This window comes from Tiliqua scincoides, chromosome 3 (genome assembly GCF_035046505.1).
Source record: "Tiliqua scincoides isolate rTilSci1 chromosome 3, rTilSci1.hap2, whole genome shotgun sequence".
Taxonomy (NCBI): Eukaryota; Metazoa; Chordata; class Lepidosauria; order Squamata; family Scincidae; genus Tiliqua; species Tiliqua scincoides.
Genome location: NC_089823.1, coordinates 154,091,364 through 154,112,799, shown reverse-complemented (window position 1 = coordinate 154,112,799; position 21,436 = coordinate 154,091,364). Strand labels below are relative to the sequence as shown.

At 44.1% G+C, this 21,436-nt stretch overlaps 1 protein-coding gene across 2 annotated transcripts in view; it reads left to right on the top strand.

Annotated features, from left to right (window-relative positions):
- PALD1 (phosphatase domain containing paladin 1) overlaps positions 1–21,436 on the top strand; it is a 130,782-nt gene that overhangs the window by 91,747 nt on the left and 17,599 nt on the right. For both annotated transcript variants that reach the window (XM_066622259.1, XM_066622260.1), the window contains exon 19: positions 16,778–16,933. In XM_066622259.1, coding sequence (XP_066478356.1) covers positions 16,778–16,933 — 156 coding nt within the window. The remainder of the gene's footprint in view (positions 1–16,777; positions 16,934–21,436) is intronic.

Below are 21,436 nucleotides of genomic sequence, written 5' to 3'. Positions count from 1 at the left end.
ATCTGCAATAAGTTTTCTACTTTTACAGACAAAGCTTCTAAAATAGGAATCATCCATAAAAATGTTAAACAAATGGCAGTGCTGAGGTTAGTGACTTGGGGCCTTTGAGCTTAAGTCCCAGCATCTTTCACTGGAGATGTTGCGTGTCCTGTATTAGAACTATTCTGACAGCTGCAGAGCCAATCTACACCTTATGCTGAACACACTGGTTACCTGAGGTGATGCCGTTTGGAAAGGTATCAGGCTATAGCTGTGAAAACGTTGCATTTTTTAAATGATCCCCCATGTATAAAAACGTTTTATAAAAATCTTCTAGCACATATCAAAAAGTGAGTTATGCTTCCGGTGTGCTAGTCTTTACTGCATGCAAGGGAGCATTACAAAATATGACACCACTAAAGTGGCACAGTTCGGAATTTTGCGACCATGTTCTTCATAAATTGGTTCTCAGTTTCTGGTCATTTTCCGCAATAGACCTCTGTAGGAATTGTGGTTTTCTCCAGTAATTTTTTTCTTTCTGTGTGTTTCTGTAAACTACTGTTTATGTAAGCAACGGGAATCCTCAGGGCCATATTAGATCTGTATGTCTACAGTCCCTCTAGATCACCATCCTAGAGAAAAAAAACATTTTGACTTCAGAACCTGGCAGGATACTATGAAGGGTTGGAGCACTGGCCCATAGCCCATTGCTTGCTTCTCAGAATGGCATTCCAGTTTCTGAACAGGGTACTAAGCCCTTCCCATTGGGTGCCTTTTTCTTGCTACTGCACACCGAGGCCAAATTGTCCAAGAAATGGGATGAGATATGTAAAATTAGACCTGTCCTTTAGAAGTAGTAGCAGTATTGCCATTGAGTTGAGTACATATTTTCCTATGCTGACCTTTCTCCTGCCCCCTGCCCCACACACATTCAGAGTGTGTATGCATCTGTTTACAGTAAATTGGCAGAAATAAGGCCATATTTCAGTAGGCATTGACCAGATCTCAGTGGGGAAAGCACATTCTTTGATGCCAAAGATCTCTGGTTGAATTCTTGACTTCTCCAGTAGGAATGGAGAGGACAACTTTTTTCCTCCAAAAAGTGTCTGTTTTTATTGTCTCCCATCTGTTTTTCTGATACTCAGAAAATACTAGTTCGTGTGCTGCATAACATGAAAACGTTTTCTAATCTCAGTAAATATTATTATTTTTTAGTACCAAGCCTTCAACTCTTGTTTTGGAGTGTCATTTTGGTGCAACAGTAAATCAGTGACCAATCGTCAGTTGCAAGGCAGAAGTCCAGCCATCAAATATGGGAATGTCTTAACATTGTAATCAATTTGGAGAGTATACTTAATCTCTTCCCTTAGCTACTGGTTTTAGGAAAGCAAATGTATATTCAAAGCATCACACTAATGGACTTTAAAATAAAGCGTAGATCTAAACATGTGGTTATGGTAACCTTGCAAACTGTGGAGAATGCATACAAATAGAGGGTATGCTGTGGGTCTCAGCCAGAATTGCTCAGCCAGAATTGCAGAAGTTTTTCAGTTAATCCTAAAAGAAGACCTCCAGGATGACATAGCCTTTCCCCCCATTTCCCTCTTTAATTCAAGAGGCTTTCATTGTAATCTCAGTTTACAAGTGGAGGAATATTTGTTCCTGAAAATTGACTTTCTGCACTGCAAAACTGCCCTACAGTTTCCTGTGGAGCCTTGTAGCAATTCAGAACTTAAATTATAGAACGACTTGGGAGCCAGCATTAGTATTTCAGGTATGTCATGTAACCTACAAAGTTTGGCAAATCCCTTTTGACATGAATAGAATAACCCTGTAGTAGGCAGTACCTTGGCATCTTGATCTAGAAAGTGCAGTATAATTATCAGCAATGTCTACATTCTATCACATGCTGTTGGAAGACAGGCTTCATAGTGTCTAGGTTAAGGTGTCCTCATACCCTGTACCTGTGCTGCCTGTGACTCTTAGTAGACTCTTAGTAGATATACTTTTGAAAAGTAGCAGATACTTATTTTTCTTAATAGCAGGGTCAATGATTCTTTAATATAGGGTTGTGTGGAACTCACTTGGTTCTAGTGATTAGAATCTAGTCTGAGAAAAAACATCTGGGCTTCAACATTATATTGCCAGATATCCCCTTGCCATTTTTGCCAAGTGGACTAGAAGCTTCTTTCTTCAGCTCAGAACAAAGGAGGGTAACTTCAGAAAGACATGCACAAGCCCTTTATTTTTTTTTTAAAAATTCCCCCTTTATTGTGGATAATAAAATGACAGAACAATAGCAGTGAAAGAAACTAATCCAGTGCGAGCAATAAAAGGGGGAAAGGTAAAAAAAAATATATAATGTACACAATAAACATACAAATAAACATAGCAACCTATAACAAAGATATTAATAAACAATCTATGCATGCACTACTAAAAAGTGCTGCCAAATATCCAAAAATATATCTGTACACAGTTGTCTTCTATAATAAACCATAGATTCCAATGTTGATAGAGCTAATAGGTTCTCAATTCATTGGAGAATAGCAGGGAGGGAATAGCATGTTTAGTCAACCCTTCTTGAGTATCTTCTTTACTTCTTGGAAGTTGTGCACGTATGTAAAATAGAATGTGGAAACCGAAGAGAGATGGAAGGGGTGGTGGAGAAATAGATCCTCATCACTGGTTCTGAGTGGGGAAGGTTCTAGAGCAGCATTTTTTCAACATTTGTCCCCCACTGTACCACTTTGCATGGTCCACCTATTGGAACTACCACTGGAAGTAACTGGCAATGATGTCATCACCAGTTATTTCCAGATTGGAAGACCAAATGCAAAGCAACAAACACCAGTAAGAAGCTCAGGGCAGGTGGGAGGCCTTTTTCAAGCGCATGAAAAGTGCACACTGGAGCTCTGCCTGCCAAGCCTCCTACTGATTGCAGGTCTCACTGTTCAGGTGGATGGGGTCTGGGGGCCCTGTGAGTACTGCTGGACACCATCTCAAATACCACCAGTGGTACCACTTGTACCACTGGTTGAGAAACACTGTTCTAGTGTTCTTGTACACTTGACCACTGAGTTATGGATGGCCATGTCGGCACTCTTGTTGTCTACAGACTTTTTTCAGTCTGTTTGTGGTGGGGCTTTGGCACAGGCATGATAGCACTGGGCCAGCAAGAGCTGGTTATCTCTATCTACGTATGTTCTGACTTCTAGACAGGTCTCTGGAATGGAACTAGTACGTATCTTGGGAACTTCGGGCGTAATCCTGACCTGTTCTTTAGTCAGCACAAATCCTTTGCACTGGCCCAGGCGTGTTGCAAATGTGCTGGAAAGCATGTTTGCACCTTCTTGTGAGCTGGGTAGGGCCAGTACAAGAACATGCACTGGATCTCACCCAGGCATGGGTAAGTAAGCGCCAGCCAAGAGTGGCTGGTGCAAGTTGTTGCAGAGGGTGGTGGGAGGGCATTTTTAGGTGGGTGGGATGGGGGAGAGAGGGCCAACAGATAGACCAGCCTCAGCAACTTAGGCTGGATCCTAACCCCCATCCCAGCCAGCCTGGCATTACACTGGGCTGTTCGGAATTGCATCAGCGATTTTGCTTACACAGATCTGAGTAGCCCCATGGGGTGGCTGGCGCATGACAAGGGGTAAGAGGATAAATATACCCTTACTCCAAGTTGCACCACAGCCACTTCCTAACCTGCACTGGATGTGGTGCAGGCCATAAGAACATAAGAACATAAGAACAGCCCCACTGGATCAGGCCATAGGCCCATCTAGTCCAGCTTCCTGTATCTCACAGCGGCCCACCAAATGCCCCAGGGAGCACACCAGATAACAAGAGACCTCATCCTGGTGCTCTCCCCTACATCTGGCATTCTGACTTAACCCATTCCTAAAATCAGGAGGTTGCGCATACACATCATGGCTTGTACCCCATAATGGATTTTTCCTCCAGAAACTCATCCAATCCCCTTTTAAAGGCGTCTAGGCTAGACGCCAGCACCACATCCTGTGGCAAGGAATTCCACAGACCGACCACGCGCTGAGTAAAGAAATATTTTCTTTTGTCTGTCCTAACCCGCCCAACACTCAATTTTAGTGGATGTCCCCTGGTTCTGGTATTATGTGAGAGTGTAAAGAGCATCTCCCTATCCACTCTGTCCATCCCCTGCATAATTTTGTATGTCTCAATCATGTCCCCCCTCAAGCGTCTCTTTTCTAGGCTGAAGAGGCCCAAACGCCGTAGCCTTTCCTCATAAGGAAGGTGCCCCAGCCCCGTAATCATCTTAGTCGCTCTCTTTTGCACCTTTTCCATTTCCACTATGTCTTTTTTGAGATGCGGCGACCAGAACTGGACACAATACTCCAGGTGTGGCCTTACCATAGATTTGTACAACGGCATTATAATACTATACCTGTTCCAGCACGAGTTAGGATTGGACTGCCCTTGAATGGCATGTTTTGACATATAGCTAGTGACATTCTTTGGTGGGGGAGGAGAGGAATGAGTGTTGGTGATGTGTGCATGCGTGTCCACACTTGAATGAATCTTAATACATGTTAATTATTGGGGGGGGGGGGTTGTTTCAAATGCTCAGAAATTAATCTTTAAAAAGTTCATAGTGACCATTGAAAGGGATGTACTTAAGGCTATCTTTTAAGGACACTTTTTAACATTGTTTTTGTTACATGGGTATATGCACAGCAGTATATCCAGAATGCCAATGACTGCACTACCAAAAAGATAGTGACAGTGAAAAGAATTCCCCAGTCACAAATGGGATTTAAAAAAAAAACTGAGTTATTTGTGGGAGTGTTCTGGCCTACATACCGCTGTGATTAGCAGCTCACAAATGCTATGCCTAGAAAGAACAGAATGGGCTATTCAGATAGCTATGTTTTTGATGAGACTCTTTGAACCCCAGTCGGTGAAATTGCTGTTTTCCAGCTATTAGCATTAAATATACGTGAAACTTGATGGGAAATGCTGGGGATTTCTTTGGGTGCTGATTTTTCTTAGGAGCAAGGGCATGACTTTTTTCCCATGAGATGACAATGACAAGAGCATCTAAAAAACTGCCACTGCAGACCATCGACCTAACTGACTTATTCTCCAGAGATACCTTTCTAGCTGGTTGAATATCTGAGGTCTGGCTACACATAATTAGACCAGCGTTAGAACACCATGAACTGTCATATAAATGCAATTCAAAGAAGAATGGTCTCCCAGAGCCTTAACACCTATCTTAAAATAGGCCTCATAGATTGTTCCTTTTGGCTGTTGGCACAAGGAATTCTTGCTTGTTCATCAGCACCCAAAAATACACATGCACTTGTCCTTGCTTTTATCCTCTCCGTTTTATGGTGTAGCAATACAAATGTGCATTCCTCCCTGTCTGGAACTTATTTTTGGCAGTGATGACAATGCGTAAACTATTGACAAAATCTGAGCTTTTTCTACTGTGGGTTCAATGGTCTGGGAAGTGAACATAAGAACATAAGAACAGCCCCACTGGATCAGGCCATAGGCCCATCTAGTCCAGCTTCCTGTATCTCACAGCGGCCCACCAAATGCCCCAGGGAACACACCAGATAACAAGAGACCTCATTCTGGTGCCCTCCCTTGCATCTGGCATTCTGACATAACCCATTTCTAAAATCAGGAGGTTGCACATGTACATCATGGCTTGTAACCTGTAATGGATTTTTCCTCCAGAAACATGTCCAATCCCCTTTTAAAGGCGTCCAGGCCAGATGCCATCACCACATCCTGTGGCAAGGAGTTCCACAGACCAACCACACGTTGAGTAAAGAAATATTTTCTTTTGTCTGTTTTAACTCTCCCAACACTCAGTTTTAGCGGATGTCCCCTGGTTCTGGTGTTATGTGAGAGTGTAAAGAGCATCTCTTTATCCACTCTGTCCATCCCCTGCATAATTTTGTATGTCTCAATCATGTCCCCCCTCAGGCGCCTCTTTTCTAGACTGAAGAGGCCCAAACGCTGTAGCCTCTCCTCATAAGGAAGGTGCCCCAGCCCAGTAATCATCTTAGTCGCTCTCTTTTGCACCTTTTCCATTTCCACTATGTCTTTTTTGAGATGTGGTGACCAGAACTGGACACAATACTCCAGGTGTGGCCTTACCATAGATTTGTACAACGGCATTATAATATTAGCCGTTTTGTTCTCAATATCTTTTCTAATGATCCCAAGCGTAGAATTGGCCTTCTTCACTGCCGCCGCACATTGAGTTGACACTTTCATCGACCTGTCCACCACCAGCCCAAGATCTCTCTCCTGATTTGTCACAGACAGCTCAGAACCCATCAGCCTAAATGTAAAGTGGAAAGGAGAGAACAGGGTGGGCTGGGCAGTTTATATACAACTAATGTAGGAACTAAGGCTTCTGTGGCCAGAGTTGTCGCCTAATGAGAAATTCATTTTCTGGGTTTCAAAGCAAACTAGTCCCAAGACTACATAAGAACATAAGAAAAGCGCTGCTGGGTCAGGCCAAAGGCCTATCTAGTCCAACATCCTGGTCCTCACAGGCCACCGGCAACCTTTGTGAAAGGTGTACTTCTCTCCATCAGTGTTTTTTGAAAATATATCAGTTTTTTGACAATTGACAAGGCATACTTGGGACTCACCAGGGACATACCAGGGACTCATATCCCCCAATGGCCCTACTAATATAAGACCCTCCCCAAAACTCCAGTGGCACACCTGAAGACCATTCACGGCACATCAGTGTGCCGCAGCACGGTGACTGAAAATTACTGCTCTAGAACCTTGTTTCCTTTTCAGTTCTATTTGATTCTGTTTTTTGGACTTGTGAGAAGGTCAGTTCAGGCACGGGTGTCAGTCCTACATCTTCTGTAGTGAAGGCAGATGTAAAGAACTCATTCAGCTGCTCTGTAATCTCTGTGTCCTCTTTTCACCTTCCCTTGTTAAAAATCCAATTGCCTGACTGGAAGCTTTCCTGTTTTTGATGTATTTAAGGAAGTTTTTATTGTTTGACTTAGTATTTTTAGACATGCTCTCCTCATATCTATTTTTTGCATCCTTTATTGTTAGCTTGCATTCCTGGTGCCAGAGTTTGTTGCTCCTCATTTGGGCAAGACTTCCATTTTCTAAAGGAAGGCTTCTTGCCTTTTGCTGCGTCCTTGACTCCTCTAGTGAGCCATGCTGGCATTCTCCTGTAGCTAGTGAGGCCTTACCTACGTAACGGGATACATTCTAGTTGAGGTTCTGTTACTGTAATTTTAACTATGTCTTTCAGGCATTTGGGAGAGATTTGACTGTCTTTACTTTCCCTTTCAGCTTTTTACTACTTGCTTTATTTTTGAGCTTCCCGTCCTTTGAAGTCAGATGTGTCTGGGTTGGACTTCCTTGGCAACTTTCCAATTGTGTTTGTGTTGAACTGATTAGCACCCTGGGCATTGTTCCATATTGATTCCAACCATCTTGCTTGAGGTCCTGCTGTGGCTAAAACAGCATAGTATTATGAATGCTAGAGGTGGTAGTTCATATCAATCAATTTAACAATCTGTGTGCACATGTAGACCTACAGGTAGACCTACAGGTAGACCACAGCTGCGATACAAGGACATCTGCAAGAGGGATCTGAAGGCCTTAGGGATGGACCTCAACAAGTGGGAAACCGTGGCCTCTGAGCGGCCTGCTTGGAGGCAGGCTGTGCAGCATGGCCTTTCCCAGTTTGAAGAGACACTTTGCCAACAGTCTGAGGCTAAGAGGCAAAGAAGGAAGGCCCATAGCCAGGGAGACAGACCAGGGACAGACTGCACTTGCTCCCGGTGTGGAAGGGATTGTCACTCCCGGATTGGCCTTTTCAGCCACACTAGACGCTGTGCCAGAACCACCTTTCAGAGCGTGATACCATAGTCTTTCGAGACTGAAGGTTGCCAATACGTGTAATACGTGTGTGCACATGTATTGGACAATTACATGTACACAGGTGTAAAATAACTCATTTTCAGGTAGCATTTTTTGAACCCTAATTACTTTCATGTTTACTTAGAAATAATTTATCTTGATTTCAGGGATCTTGCTTCTGAGTGAATAGGTTTATGATTGTAGTTTCAGCCAACCTAAACAGGCATTGGAATGTTTGTTCAAACCAACTTAAGCTGAACCAACATGGAACGGTTTAAGCTTAGGATAGAGTAGGATAGGATAGGTGGCAGTGCTGTTTGCGATGCACTGGGGCACTTGTCATACATGAACTATCACTCCCAAATCTAGGGAATTAGGCATGGGAAGGAAGAAGGGGCTCACAGGATTGGGTGACAGCAGATTCCATTGAAACTGAAGCTGCATTTGCTTTCATAATGTTCTTTGTTAAAGCTCTAAGGCTGCAATCCTGTGCACACTTTCTGAAGAGTAAGTACCACTGAACAGAGTAGAACTTATTTCCTGGTGGTGGTGATGTACACTTACAGCACATCATAAAAATGTATAACTCTCATTCCATTCATCCATGCCTTGTAGACAGAACCAGTCAGAAATAATATTTCTACAAATATTCTTTGTAGGATGTGCAAAGGTGTTTGTGTGTGTGTGTGTGTGTGTGTGTGTGTGTACATGCCTGTGTCAACACTCCTTAAATTGGTACTATACTCTTTGAACAACTCAGAGAGGAAATGATGATTTCCTTATAGGAAAAAAATCCTGATGAAAATGAAAAGTGGCACAAATAGTGGGGAGGGAAGAGATTGTAAGACACCTAGAAGAAATGGGTATGCAGAATTCAACATATTTAACCAAACATATTTTATTAAACTAGTAATAGAAGGTGTGAAAGAGATACCTGCTAACAACTGGTGTAGTGTAGGAGATAATGAGAACACACAGCCCAATCCCATTCAGGACTAGCAGCCACATGTAAGGGTTAACAGCAGAACAGGTTCAACTATTGTAAAATGGCAGCTGACAGAGCACACAGTGGGGGTGGGGAGGGGGCAAAACTGGGTGGGGGGAGGAATGGGGGTGGGAAGTGGCAGGAAGGAGTGGATCCAGTGGCAATGGCATGGCTGGAACTTATCCCCTCCCCGCCACTTTCTTATCAGACTTGCACCAGCTTCAGAGTTGGCGCAGGTCCAAGGAGACCCATTGGGGCGCATGAGGCTTATGGAGGCATAAAGGGAAATAATTCCCAATTCACTCGCCAGTCCACTGGATACAGCTTATTTCTTTTTGGCATGGCTGCATCAGCTGGGGAGGGTAGGAAGGATAGGTCTGCTCTCACAGAATTAATCTCAGTTTCGGTACTTTTGAACAAAAAGCATACACAAGAATTACTAGCCCACACATGTTCTTACTAGCATCATGTGATTGCATATACCTATCAGTCATTTGTGCCCCAGAGTAAAACAATCAATTTATATAAATGTCTTTAGTTGATTGTCTGGAGGCAATTCTGACCATAAGTGAGTAGGCAAATGGCTTTATACAAGGTTGCTGAAATGTATGATTTAAAAGCCAGACAGAAATTAAGCAGATGGGCACTTCAGTAGAGGAAGGAGACCACAGATGCTTGAAGTAGGGGAAGATAAAGCAAGATCAGATTGCCACAAATAATGAATTTTATTTTCTCTCTGTCTGATACATTATTATAATTTTCTGGCAGCTTTCCCAGAGATCCATTAATTGTTTCAGAACTGAGATCACAACATAGTTCTGGTGTGGACTCTTAAAATTGTTGCATGGTCATGCTACAGCTGAAGGTTGATATTTTAAAATTACATATGTTGCACATGTGTTTAATTAGAACTAAATGTCTTTTTGAAAGTCTGGGTTATTGCTCATTTGGGTAGCTGTCAGTGAAGCCTGCTTTCCAGCTGTGCAGAGACTGAATCTAAATTCATCGGTCTGTTTATTCACATTCAAAAACCCACCACTTTCTGGATAGCCTTTGGTTGGTGTTTCCTGTCAACTTAATCTTTGCATACTAAAAGAAATGACCACTTGTAAATGCAAATAGTGGCATACTGATATGATATTGCCATTCAAAGCAGTATTAAAATGGCTGAATTTTCCACTTCCTGTCATGGTTCATTCACTGTAATTCTTGAGTGTTTAGGTGTGTGTAAACACCATTGAAGTGCATGTTAAGTGCTACATTCTATTGATCTTGGTAGAAATCTTATCCACTATTCACACTGTCTGCCATACAGATATACTTGTCGGTGAACCACAGTTCGCAGCAGCTTCTTGTTTGGTGCTGTTTCAGTCAGTTGCTTTATTTCGTCTTCTAATGGTAGTGTAGCAATTGCCCCTTTTGCAACTCCTTGGTGTGTCCTGCCATTCCATCCTTAATAAGCAATAAGACTTTTCCTGACCGTGTAGTGAACTAAGACTTGAGATGATGGAGAACTTAAGGGGTTGTATGCTCACGATAATACCTGCATTGGAAAGAAACCATGTTGGTGGGTGGCACTGACTAAACACAACTGGGCTGGTTTGTACTGTCAGGAAACTGCTAGCATTAACCCCAGAGTTAATTTTTTTGTAATTAAATAATTAACAGCTCCTGTGAGCTCAAAGTATTTACCCTCCGCCCTAAAAAGTTGTATGTCTGCATCATTTTTAGAGTATTGGCTTTGCCTTTTCCCCACCAGCTTCCAGTGTGTGTGTGGGGGGGGGGATAATTCCCAGTGTGTCTCTGCACTGGGTGTGGTTCCCTCACATCAGATGCAGAAACTTGACAGAATTACCATCTCTCAAAGGAGGTACACCCAGAACAGTGACTCATGCAGAAGCACAGGTGGTAGGTCTCTCCGAGTGCAGGCCATCGTCCTTTTGCACACAGTAAAAGTAAACCTTTCTGAATTTAAGGGTGACGCATGTTTTCAATTTCAATTCAGAAAATAATAATAATAATAATAATAACTTTATTTCTACCCCGCCTTTCTCCCCGAAGGGACTCAAGGCGGCTTACAACATATTAAAAACAATTTAAAAACAAATAAAAACATATTAACACATACTAAAAACAGCAGTCAGAGAAAAAAGTGGGCCTTTGCTATCAGATGTTTCAGAAACAATGAAGTAGCTGTTCTGTGTATATGAGACTTTTGCAAAGTTACAAAACAGGCCACAGACACCCTTGGACTTAAATACTACAGAAAAGTCAGCTCAGATCTGACTCATACATACATATATACATAAGACTTATTGGCATAGATAAATGAAATATAATTAGAAAACACAACAACAAAGACAAAAAATAAAGTAAAACAGTCATAATCATCCATTACCTCCCCACCATAAAGTAGCAGAGGACCCAGGATTCCATCCCGCTAATATCCAAGAGACAAAGTTAGCAACCTTGTCCAGAGTGTTGGCTTCCAATGTGGAAAGAAGAGACTGAAGCTTTATCAAATCCTTCCAACCCTGCATTTTATTCAGCAGTGGAGCCAGATAGTTCTTACGAAGGATGTCATGAAGTGGGGAGTAAAAAAATGGTGTCTCCACACAATTTCTGTCACAGGAACATCTCTCTGAAAGGGGAACGCCACTAAACCTGCCCATTAGCAGAGCTGAGGGAAATGCATTGCATCTCGCAAGGGAGAATGCTCTGTAAGCCTGTGGGCACTGCAAGTGATGAAAAAAAGCAGCTGGCTTCCCCAAACTGACTGGGATATGCAGATAGAGGGGGACCATGTGGTGTTAGCTGCACAGAATAGCTCTTGACGTTCAGTATCAAACAATCTTTCCTTAATAGTCCTATAAACTTCATTTAAACCACTCATACCTAAGCTTACTGTGTCTAGTTCTATTGATTTGAATTTAGTGAGTATATCCGCAACATTCACAGGCAGTACTGAATCAGTCAGGAGCTGGTACATTAGCCCAGAGGGGGAAGAGATGAAAAAGGTTGCAACCCAAATTTTACTGATCTCAGCCAAGCCAGTGTTTTAAGACAAATAATACCCACTTCAAGACAAATAGGGTATGGGACACATCTTGGTAAACCCAAGATCCTCTGCAGGAAGGAGGCCTGTATGCTCTCAATTGATCATTTCAAGGCCTTATGCCAGATTGGACAGCCATAAAGAACTTGTGAAAGTACCTTTGCCTTAAATACCTCTAAGGCAGCTGGGACATATCTATTACCTTGATTAAAGAAAAACCAAGAGATTGCAAGAGATGAAATTTTTGATGTATACTGCATTGCAATGAGAAACCTATGAATGCTTGTAATGGAAATTAATGCCTAAATATCTAAATGACTTTACTTGTTCCATTTTGTTGCCCATAAATGACCAATTAAAAGGTTTCCAATTGTTGGCAAAAACCATGATTTTGGTTTTAGAGTAATTAATCTGTAGCTTGTTGGTTATAAAATACTGTATAGATTTACTGAGTAGGCATTTTAAGCCAATTCTTATTTGAGAAATAAGAGCTGTGTCATCTGCATACAATAATAGCGGCACTTGGCAGGACCCAAGTTTTGGGCAATGACCATCCACTGCATTCAAGGTCAGGGCGAAATCATTCAGGAACAGGTTAAATAACGTGGGAGCCAAGATGCATCCCTGTTTAACCTCTTTGTTTATAACAATGCGGTGTGTTACACTACCACTCCGAGTTTATCTAACTTTACATGATGTGTTAAGAGTATAAGATCTTAATTAGCATCAATAGTCTTTTGTCTATCCCCATGCTAGCTAATTTAGACCAACTTAGACCAGTGTCCAAACTTTTTGGCAGGAGGGCCACATAATCTCTCTGACATTGTGTCGAGGGCCAGGAAAAAAGGAATTAATTTACATTTCAAATTTGAATATATTTACATAAGTGGCTATATTAGAGATGGAACTTATATGAATGAATGAAGGTCTTGCAATAGCTCAAGGCCTATAAAAGGCCTTGCACAAAGCAAGGCCAGCCTTTCTTTTGCTTCTGCTGCATCACACTTGTGAAACAGCAAGCAGTGGAAGGAGCCCTCATCCCACAGCTCACATGGGAGATTGAACAGTTGGCCGTCACACTGAGAGCAGTTGCATTAGGCCAGAGCGGGCTCCAGCAAGTCTCTGGAGGACCAGAGGTGCATTGGAGACCGGGGGCTCCCTGCGGGCCATATTGGGAGTCCTCGAGGGCTGCAGGTGGCCTCAGGGCTGGGGTTTGGGTACCTGATTTAGACCAAAGAGGATCTCTAGCAACAGAATCAAAAGCAGCTATTAGATCAAGAAAGGCCACATAGAGTCTTGCTTTGGATTTCTTAATCTGTTTATGAACTAAATGAGATAGGATCAAACAATTATCCAATGTTGATTTGCCCTGACAAAAACCTGTTTTGCTCTGGACCTAGAATACTCTGAGAAATGATCCAGGAAGAAAGCTTATTACAGGTGGAGCCTATTTATCTGCATTAGTTCCGTTCCGTGACTCGGCATAATTAACAAAAAACACGTTGTGCTAAATTCCATAGAGATACAAAAATATGCTGCAACTTGACACTTCTGGATGGAAGGAAACTAAGGCAGCTGTTATCAATCCCCTCCCTTTCGCCATACTCAGCCCTCCCCGTTGCTAGCTGTCCCGCTTCTTTCACAGGTGGGATGCTGAGCTTTTAGGAGTTCCGTCCTATGCGTTTCTACTCAGAAGTAAGCCCCATTCTAGTCAATGGGGCTTACTTCCAGGAAAGTGCGGATCGTTTTGTTTGTGTCGGCTGGAGCAGGAGAGCCTGCACCATCTTGGGGGGGGCGATTGGGCGAACACTCCCTGGGTTTTTTAAAGCAGTCCCCTCTGTTGCTACCACACCTCCCCCTGTGTGTGTGTGTGTGTGTGTGTGTGAGAGAGAGAGAGAGAGAGCGCTCCACATTGTTGCGCGTGCTCTGGCTGCAGAGGTTTTCCGCCCCACACTTCCCCTCTTCAGCCTCTTTGCTAGCTCAGTGCTCCAGGAGTCTTACTGTTCCTTTGCAAGGGGAGCCTCTTCCATGGCTCCAGGGCTATTTCTCTGCCTGTGCCAGGGAAAGAGCCTTTTTGCAGTGTTTTGGGCTGCCTGGAAACAGAGTGAGATGCCATCGAAGGGCAAAGTTGGCAAAGGTGTGTGTGACTTTCAGTTCCCCCACCCCATTCCAGTTGAGACAAACCCGCAGATAAAAAATCCGTGGATAAATAGGTTGCACCTGTACTTAAGTATTTAGCATAAATCTTGCGTATTACAGAGAGCAAGCTGATGGGCTGGTAATTCACTGGGAGATTAGGATTGCCCTTTTAAAAAATTGAGATGATTGTCAACAAAACCCAATCATTGGGAACTAAACCAGTTCTTTCAATCATTGTAAATAAGAGGATAAGCAAGTGAGCCCACCACTCAGGATCACAGACTCTAGATACAGAAGTTTAGTACACTATTTTTTTACTTAAACCTCCAAGTCCTTCCTCTCCTTTTTTAAAAAAATTCTTTTTTCATTCCTGTGTTTCTATTCTATAAAGCTCTAATTGCTAATTTCTACTTATAGCTAAGTGGTTACTTAGAGATCAGTTTGAAGTGGAAGATGGGTAGTGTCTGCCCTCAGCCAGAAACTATGAATAAAAAGCCAAACACACCTCAAGTGTCTACCTCGGTCATGACTCAGTGGAGGTCAGGGCAGGGTCAGAAGATAGGAGAGGGGCCTAATTTGTGGTTGCTATGAGCCTTTCAGGAATAGAAGCACCATATAAAATAATAGATTGGTTTGTTGCTTGAAATCTCAGAGGCTGTCTATTTCCCAGCTTTTTCTCCCCCCCACATTGTGCGTGTGTACATAAAAGTAGGTGTGCATAACAATGCTCCTTTCTATTTTGAGGGCCTTCGTGTTTAAAGAGGAAAACTTTTGCATAAGCTGCAATTTAATGAGAGCTTGGATTGCCAGGTTGAAATGCCCTGGTGTTGTTTTAGCTACCTTCCACAGTCTCTTGTTTCTCCAGCCTGAGAAGCATTTCATTTGAAGTCAACTCTGTGAGGCTCCAGAGGGCGTTTCATATGGAGTTTGACTTTCTAGCAAGTCAGACCATTGCTTTGTCTAGCACCAGGGCCGTGCAGGCTGCTGTGACTGGCAGCGGCTCTCCGGATTCTCAGGCAGAGGTTTTTCCTTGCCATCTGCTACTTGATTTGTTAACTGGAGATGCCAGGGGCTAAATCTGGGATCTTTGGCATGTAAGGCACATATTGTATCACTAAGATATGGACTCTCTTGGTGACGTGATACAGCAGAGGCTGCTGGCAACACCTGCAGGTCTCTTACTCTATCAGCCTGTGGAGAATATCCTCATCACCTTCTGCACGGGATGTGCAGCCTGGGCATGGAGCCAGTGCATTCAAGGAGGCTGGAAAGGAGCACCAACACCTGGAGCAATGGTCAGCTCCTTCTCCCGCAGGTTCTTGCAGAAGCCTTTGTGTATACCATGTGGCAAGAATAACACAGAAAATCACTGCAGATTGGCTGGGCTGACCTTACCTGGAAGGGCCATGAAGCAGTCTTCTTTGCTTGACAGGCTCCTGAACTCCAGCTTTTTTCCATATGTGTCCTTGGGTTGTGGGGGGCGGGGGGTGGGACAGAACTCCAGCCAAGTGCAGAGGGTGCAGTGCTGATTTTTTGTAAAACTAAGGCTGGCAGAACAAACAAGTGCTGCCTGTGGAAAATTGAGATAGCGGCACCTCTTTCAGCTTGCTCATGATTCTTTGTATCAGGTCCGGCCTTGCTGTGAAGTGATCTAGAACGGTCTGATGGAACGTAACTTTGGGAGAGATGGCAAACCAACAAGCTGTCCCTCTGTCTTCTGCCTTCTTTCTGCCCAGTTCCTCTGTCTGCTACCCTATCCTCTCCAGCCTGCTGTGATGGGTATTCTAATCCTCTTTTGGCCTGCTAAAAGATCACAGCAGCCCTCTTTCCAGGGAAAAAATAGTGCCCCTGGTCCAGATTGCTTCTCCCCGTCCATCTGGTTCTTACAAAGCACCAAGTGTGCAGTAAGAGGCAATTTGGAGCCTATCCGCTGACCAGACCCCTTTCCCTCTCATCTCTTTCCCTCACTTGCCAGGAGCCCAAGACACAGCCTCTCTTATCCATGTCACTGCTGTTTCCAATTAGTAGCAACAGTGTATGGTGGTAATGCATTGATCCTATTCATTCATATGGGGGGGGGCTGTTCATGGAGCTCACATAAAAAAGGGAAGGGGGCACCTCCGCCCCAACCTACTCATGGAAGGATGCCTGCTTATCTACTTACCTGAGCTCAGTGTGCAGTTCCCTCCTTCATGCACTTTGGTTTCATGTGAACAGAAGATGATCCCACGTTCATTGTCCTCCTGTCTCACATGGGTAACTCAGCTGCAGTAAGGGTTGGTAATGTGGTCCTAACCTCACATTGCTGATGTCAGGTAAAGGGAATACTGTGTCATGCATGATGCTGTGGTGTTGTATGTGTGTCATCCAGATCCACAGGTTGGGGTGAAACTCCAATTCACAAGGGCAAGTCTGGTTCCTTCTCAGCCCTACCCTAGGGGTGACCACATGGTGTGAGCCTGGCATAGGAAGGAACCTCAGGGGGCTCCTCCAATGTGGTGAGTGACTGCCAAGTTTCACCTCACAGTACAGAAGGAAGCTGGGTGGCTGCAACTCATACCCCAGCCAGGTCAGAAGAGGCCTTGGCTATTAGAATGGTGTTGATTTCTTTAGTGCTATGTTGAGAGAAAGCAGGTATGCCAGCCTGAGTGGCCTAAGACTTGCAGGACAACTCCACCTTTTGCTGCCAGCACTGAAGCAAGTAAATTACTGATTTTCAGGGGAAAACAGCAAAGGAGGCGAAGGAGAGGCGGACATTGCAGCTGAGGAGTTTGCAGTACTTGGAACGCTACATCTATCTCATCCTGTTCAATGCATACCTTCATCTGGGAAAAAAGGACTCCTGGCAGAGGCCGTTCAGTGTCTGGATGAATGAGGTAAGCACTCTCCCAGCACCAGCAGTGAGCATTTTGAAGGCATAAATTGCACTTGTTTGTAGATCTGAGGCTGTGCTGAATGAGCTATGCTGGACTTGTCTGAAAGGTGAACAAATGTTCTCATTTCCAATGAGCAGTCAGCTTGTTCAGGGCCAGGTAGTGCTACCAGCATCTCATGAACAAGGGTGTGTATACTCTTGTGTTTACCTTCCCTCCAGCCACCCACAATGCACAAAACTAACCTCCCCTGTTCAGAGCTGGGAACTGAATAACTCTTTCAAGGCTATCTTGATAGATGGCAACGTATCTGTGACTGAGACTCATGCTGTCTTTTGAAAGGCTAAATGCAGTCATAGGGTGGGCCCAGTTCAGATGTGTCCATGGTCCTGGCAGAGGGCACATTTTCATTTCTTCCACCTTTTTCATCTGAGCCAATTCCAGATCCAAATTGCCTTCCTGGAGCTGTTTGCCCCACAGAGGTAATCATATAATCTCCTGTGATTGAATGTTGCCTTAAAGGATCCCATCACAATCTCCTGCTGTCTCATCTAGTTGTGCCCTAAGTCATAACTGGCAGTTTCCTTTTTTGCTATGTTGGGTAAATCATTCACATATTCAGTGGCCTCATGGTATCTGTGGAGATTTGGTTCTGGGGCTCTGGGGAAATACCAAAAAAGTGAATGCCCAAGTCCACCAATAAAATGATATTGAATTGCGTAATTTGCAAACAAGATGTGAGTGCTGGAGGGAGATCTGTGAAATGGTGGGAGGCTACAGCAGGGAATCCCAATTTTTTTTAAAAAAATATATTTTCAATTCATGGTTGGCTAAATCCAGGGATACGAGACCTGTGGCTAGTGCGGGCCCACCATATATATAAAATGTATGACAGATACACTGCAGAGTTTTTGATCTTGCTGTTAAACCCTTGCGCTGGCCCATTAACAGCCATGAAATGCACTGAGAAGTTTAAAGCATATTGATTTGTGGTGGTGGTTCTTTAATCTGCTGGATGTTTTCTGAGCCTTTGCCTCTTAACTGCCATTAAAAAAATATTCACAGCTGTCATTTTTTTTTTTTTGCCTGGCTCAAGAAATTGCAGTCCTGGCATTCAGATTGGGAGAGTCCAGTGAACCATAGGCTGCACCCAAGTGCCTTGGTTCTCATTTGTGATCCATTTGCCACAGCCTTGTACTGATGTGCAAAGCAGTATCAATGCAACACAGTTTTCCATTAAAATTAGTTATTATCTGTGTTGATGATCTGTATTTACAGTGGCATAATTGTGATAACATCAATTGTAAAGATAATTAAATTCATCATTACCTTAAAAGTGTATTATTGTTGTTGTTATTAACAGTATTTATATACCGCCTTTCAACTAAAGTTCACAAAGCAGTTTACCGAGAAAAATAAAAAAACTAATGGCTCCCTGTCCCAAAAGGGCTCACAATCTAAAAGATGCAAAAGAACACCAGCAGGCAGCCACTAGAACAGACACTGCTGGGGTGAGGTGGGCCAGTTACTCTCTCCCTGCTAAAGAAAGGAGCAACTGCTTGAAAAAGTGCCTCTTACCCAATTAGCAATTGGGTAGTGGGTGGTAACGTCTATGGGAGCAGCATTTTAAAGACTTTGGTTTTTGTTACCCAAGTCCATGTTTCTGCCTCTTGGTTTCAACAGTTGTTCATAGCTACTGCTAACTATCCACCCAGCTTTCAAAGAGAGCCTTTGCAGGCCCTAAGACAATTCCCCCCCTTCTGTCACATCCTGTGCTGCTGTTCAGATTCAAAAGGGAAGAAAAACCTTAGCCATTGCATTCCATCAGGATTTGTTCCCAGGGAAAACAGCTGTTTTCTTATGTTTTGATTCATTATTCTCTGAGTAACTCTATTTAGTCATCTTTGGTGAAGGAGAGCAAGCTCCAGTAGTAAGTGACTTCAGTTGACCGGAAGCTGTGAAGAGGCTCTGGCTACAAGCCCACCGCCTCAGCAGCTGGAGGTAGGCATGCTCTTGGTCAACAGCTTGTTTTGCAAACTGACCCACTTTGAAGAGCACTTTGTTGGGCGGGGGGGGGGGGGAGCTATTGATGGACCAAGATTCTACCTTCCTCTGCATGGAGACTATGAGCTGTTTTGGGGAAGAGATCAAGGTTCAAATCTTCACCGTTTCAACCAAAAGGCTTTTGAGGAAGGATCACTGCTGAAAACTTTTGAAAACTGTTGCAAACCAGAGGAGACAGGACTATGTTAAATGAAGCCATGGTGCCTGACTTCCTCAGGTCTCTAGTCCTCAGCCCCAGAGGACTAGAGGACTGTGCAGAAGAATGTTCCTTTCTGGTAGACAGAACAATCTGGAGGACTGGCTTACTGAGCAGCTACATGCCTGTCATAAGTTACTGTTTGGTAAATGGTTGCCTATATTCGCAGACTGAAGTGTGCTTGTACCCATAGGTTAACCGTATTCACCCAATGGCAGTAAGTCATCAGTATAAATCTGAAAAGAGAACGGATCTAGATATTTCCACAGATGCTTTGAAGCAATTCAGTTGTGGAATAAAGAATCTATGGTCTTTTTCTCTGGAAGCTTCCCAAAGCAGATTGGATCAGGAATCTGCTGGGTCTGCTTAAGTACATAATAGGCTTTGTGAACTGGGGGACGTGTGGATGGGACCCGATTAGATCAAAACTGACCAACCTATAGTATAGATGCCTCAAGTGAAATGGGCAGCAGGGGCTTGATGTATGCCTGGGCAGGAGTGGGCAGGCCTAGAAGGTCTGGGTTAGAACTAGGCCTGTACTTTAGTTTGCCTCTTCTGCACAGTATAGCAAAAAGCCTACCCCCATCTCATGACACAAGGAATGGAGAGGGGGTTGATTGGACTGGATTTGAAGTATGCTTGCCAAGATACCATTCGAAAGACCTCTTTGAGGTATATGCAGGACTCCTTTAATGCCTGCAGGTCAAGATAACACAATTTGTTCATGAATACTAGTATGTTGACTGCCAACCCTTGCTCCAAGTAACTGTAAATAATGAAATGCATGGAGTACTTCAGGTGCCAAACGAAAAGGAGAGCAGAATGTCACATTCTCTCTGGGACAGTGACAAGATGATAGGTGGAACCAACAACTTGATGACATCTCCATAGTGCTGCTTCCTGGAAGAGAATTTCTCAGACAGGAGACTGAGGGGCCTCATGACCTATTCTTTAGCTAGTTATGTTTAAAGCTCCCAGTCACTTGCTTAAAAAAGAAACATTTTGGGCTGGAAGGAAGCCATGCAATACATCTAGGCTTCTCTACCTCTCTGTCTCGTCCTGCAACCCTGTCATATTCTCCCTCCCAAATATCGGTCTCCTCTGCTGCTTGCTCCTTGGCTGTGTTTCCAGTTCTGTCCCCTTGTCACTTCCTCTGCTTGTGTATGTATGTGTGTGTGCACCTCCCACATTGTTATCCTTTCTTGCTTTCTCCAGCATTCCCACAAGTACTATTGTGTGTGTTGCCTCCTGCTAGTCTTCCTGAGGCACTCTGGTTTGATGCCATCTAATTTTAACCTGGAAGGAAAAAACTGTGGTTTGTCCGTATATGAACTCCCTGCCATTTCTCTCTCTCTCTCTCTCTCTCTCTCTCTCTCTCTCTCTCATACAATCTGATTCACTAAGCAATGAAGAAAAGATGAAATTTTCTTGTGGAGCTGTCCACACTAAATTTTCCTTTGGCTCAGAGCCCGACCCTAACAGGCCCATGCTGACACAGCGGCGGCGTGCAGTGTCACAAGCATGCCATAAGGCATGAGCCCACACCGAACCGGTGCTGAGCAGAGGACGAATGAATACTGCTTGGAGCTCCAGGTGAGCACTAGGCAACAGAATGGTAAGGCTGGCTGTGGAGAGGGAGCAGGGAGGGGGTGGAGATGGCAGCAGGCCCTGCTGCCATATCCCAACCCCCCTTCCTGGCCAGGGAATCTGTGCCCACTCAGTAGTGGCACAGATCTGAGGAGATCCATCAGCATAGACCTGATGCTGCTTCCCAGCCCCATGGGATGCAGCGGTGGCCATTTTGGCACCATTGCCACCACTGTTGCTCTTCCTCCTTGCCATGCAGCACTTCTTCAAAACTGCATAGGGTGGGGCTCTGGGAGCTGTTCTTTCCTCACATCAGGCAAAGGATGAGGTAAAGAGGCAGCAATCCTTCCGGTGCCTGTCCTCCTCCTCTCCTCCTAGGAGAGCCATCAGGAACTGGGTAGCAGTGGCCCTTACCTTCTCCTTCTGCACTGCTGCTGTAACTTTTGGAAGTGGTGCTGAAGGAGAATGTAGCTCAGCCCACCCTATCTTTCTTTTGTGTGCTCTCCAAGGAGCAAGCAAGAAGATGGGGGTTGGCTAGGCAAATGTCAAGCTGGGGGAGGTGGTGAGCAGGCACAGGATCTGGGGATACACCCTGCCCACCACTCAAAGTGGTTTTTCAGTCCCACAGCCCACCACTCAAAATGGCCTTTCAGTCAGCT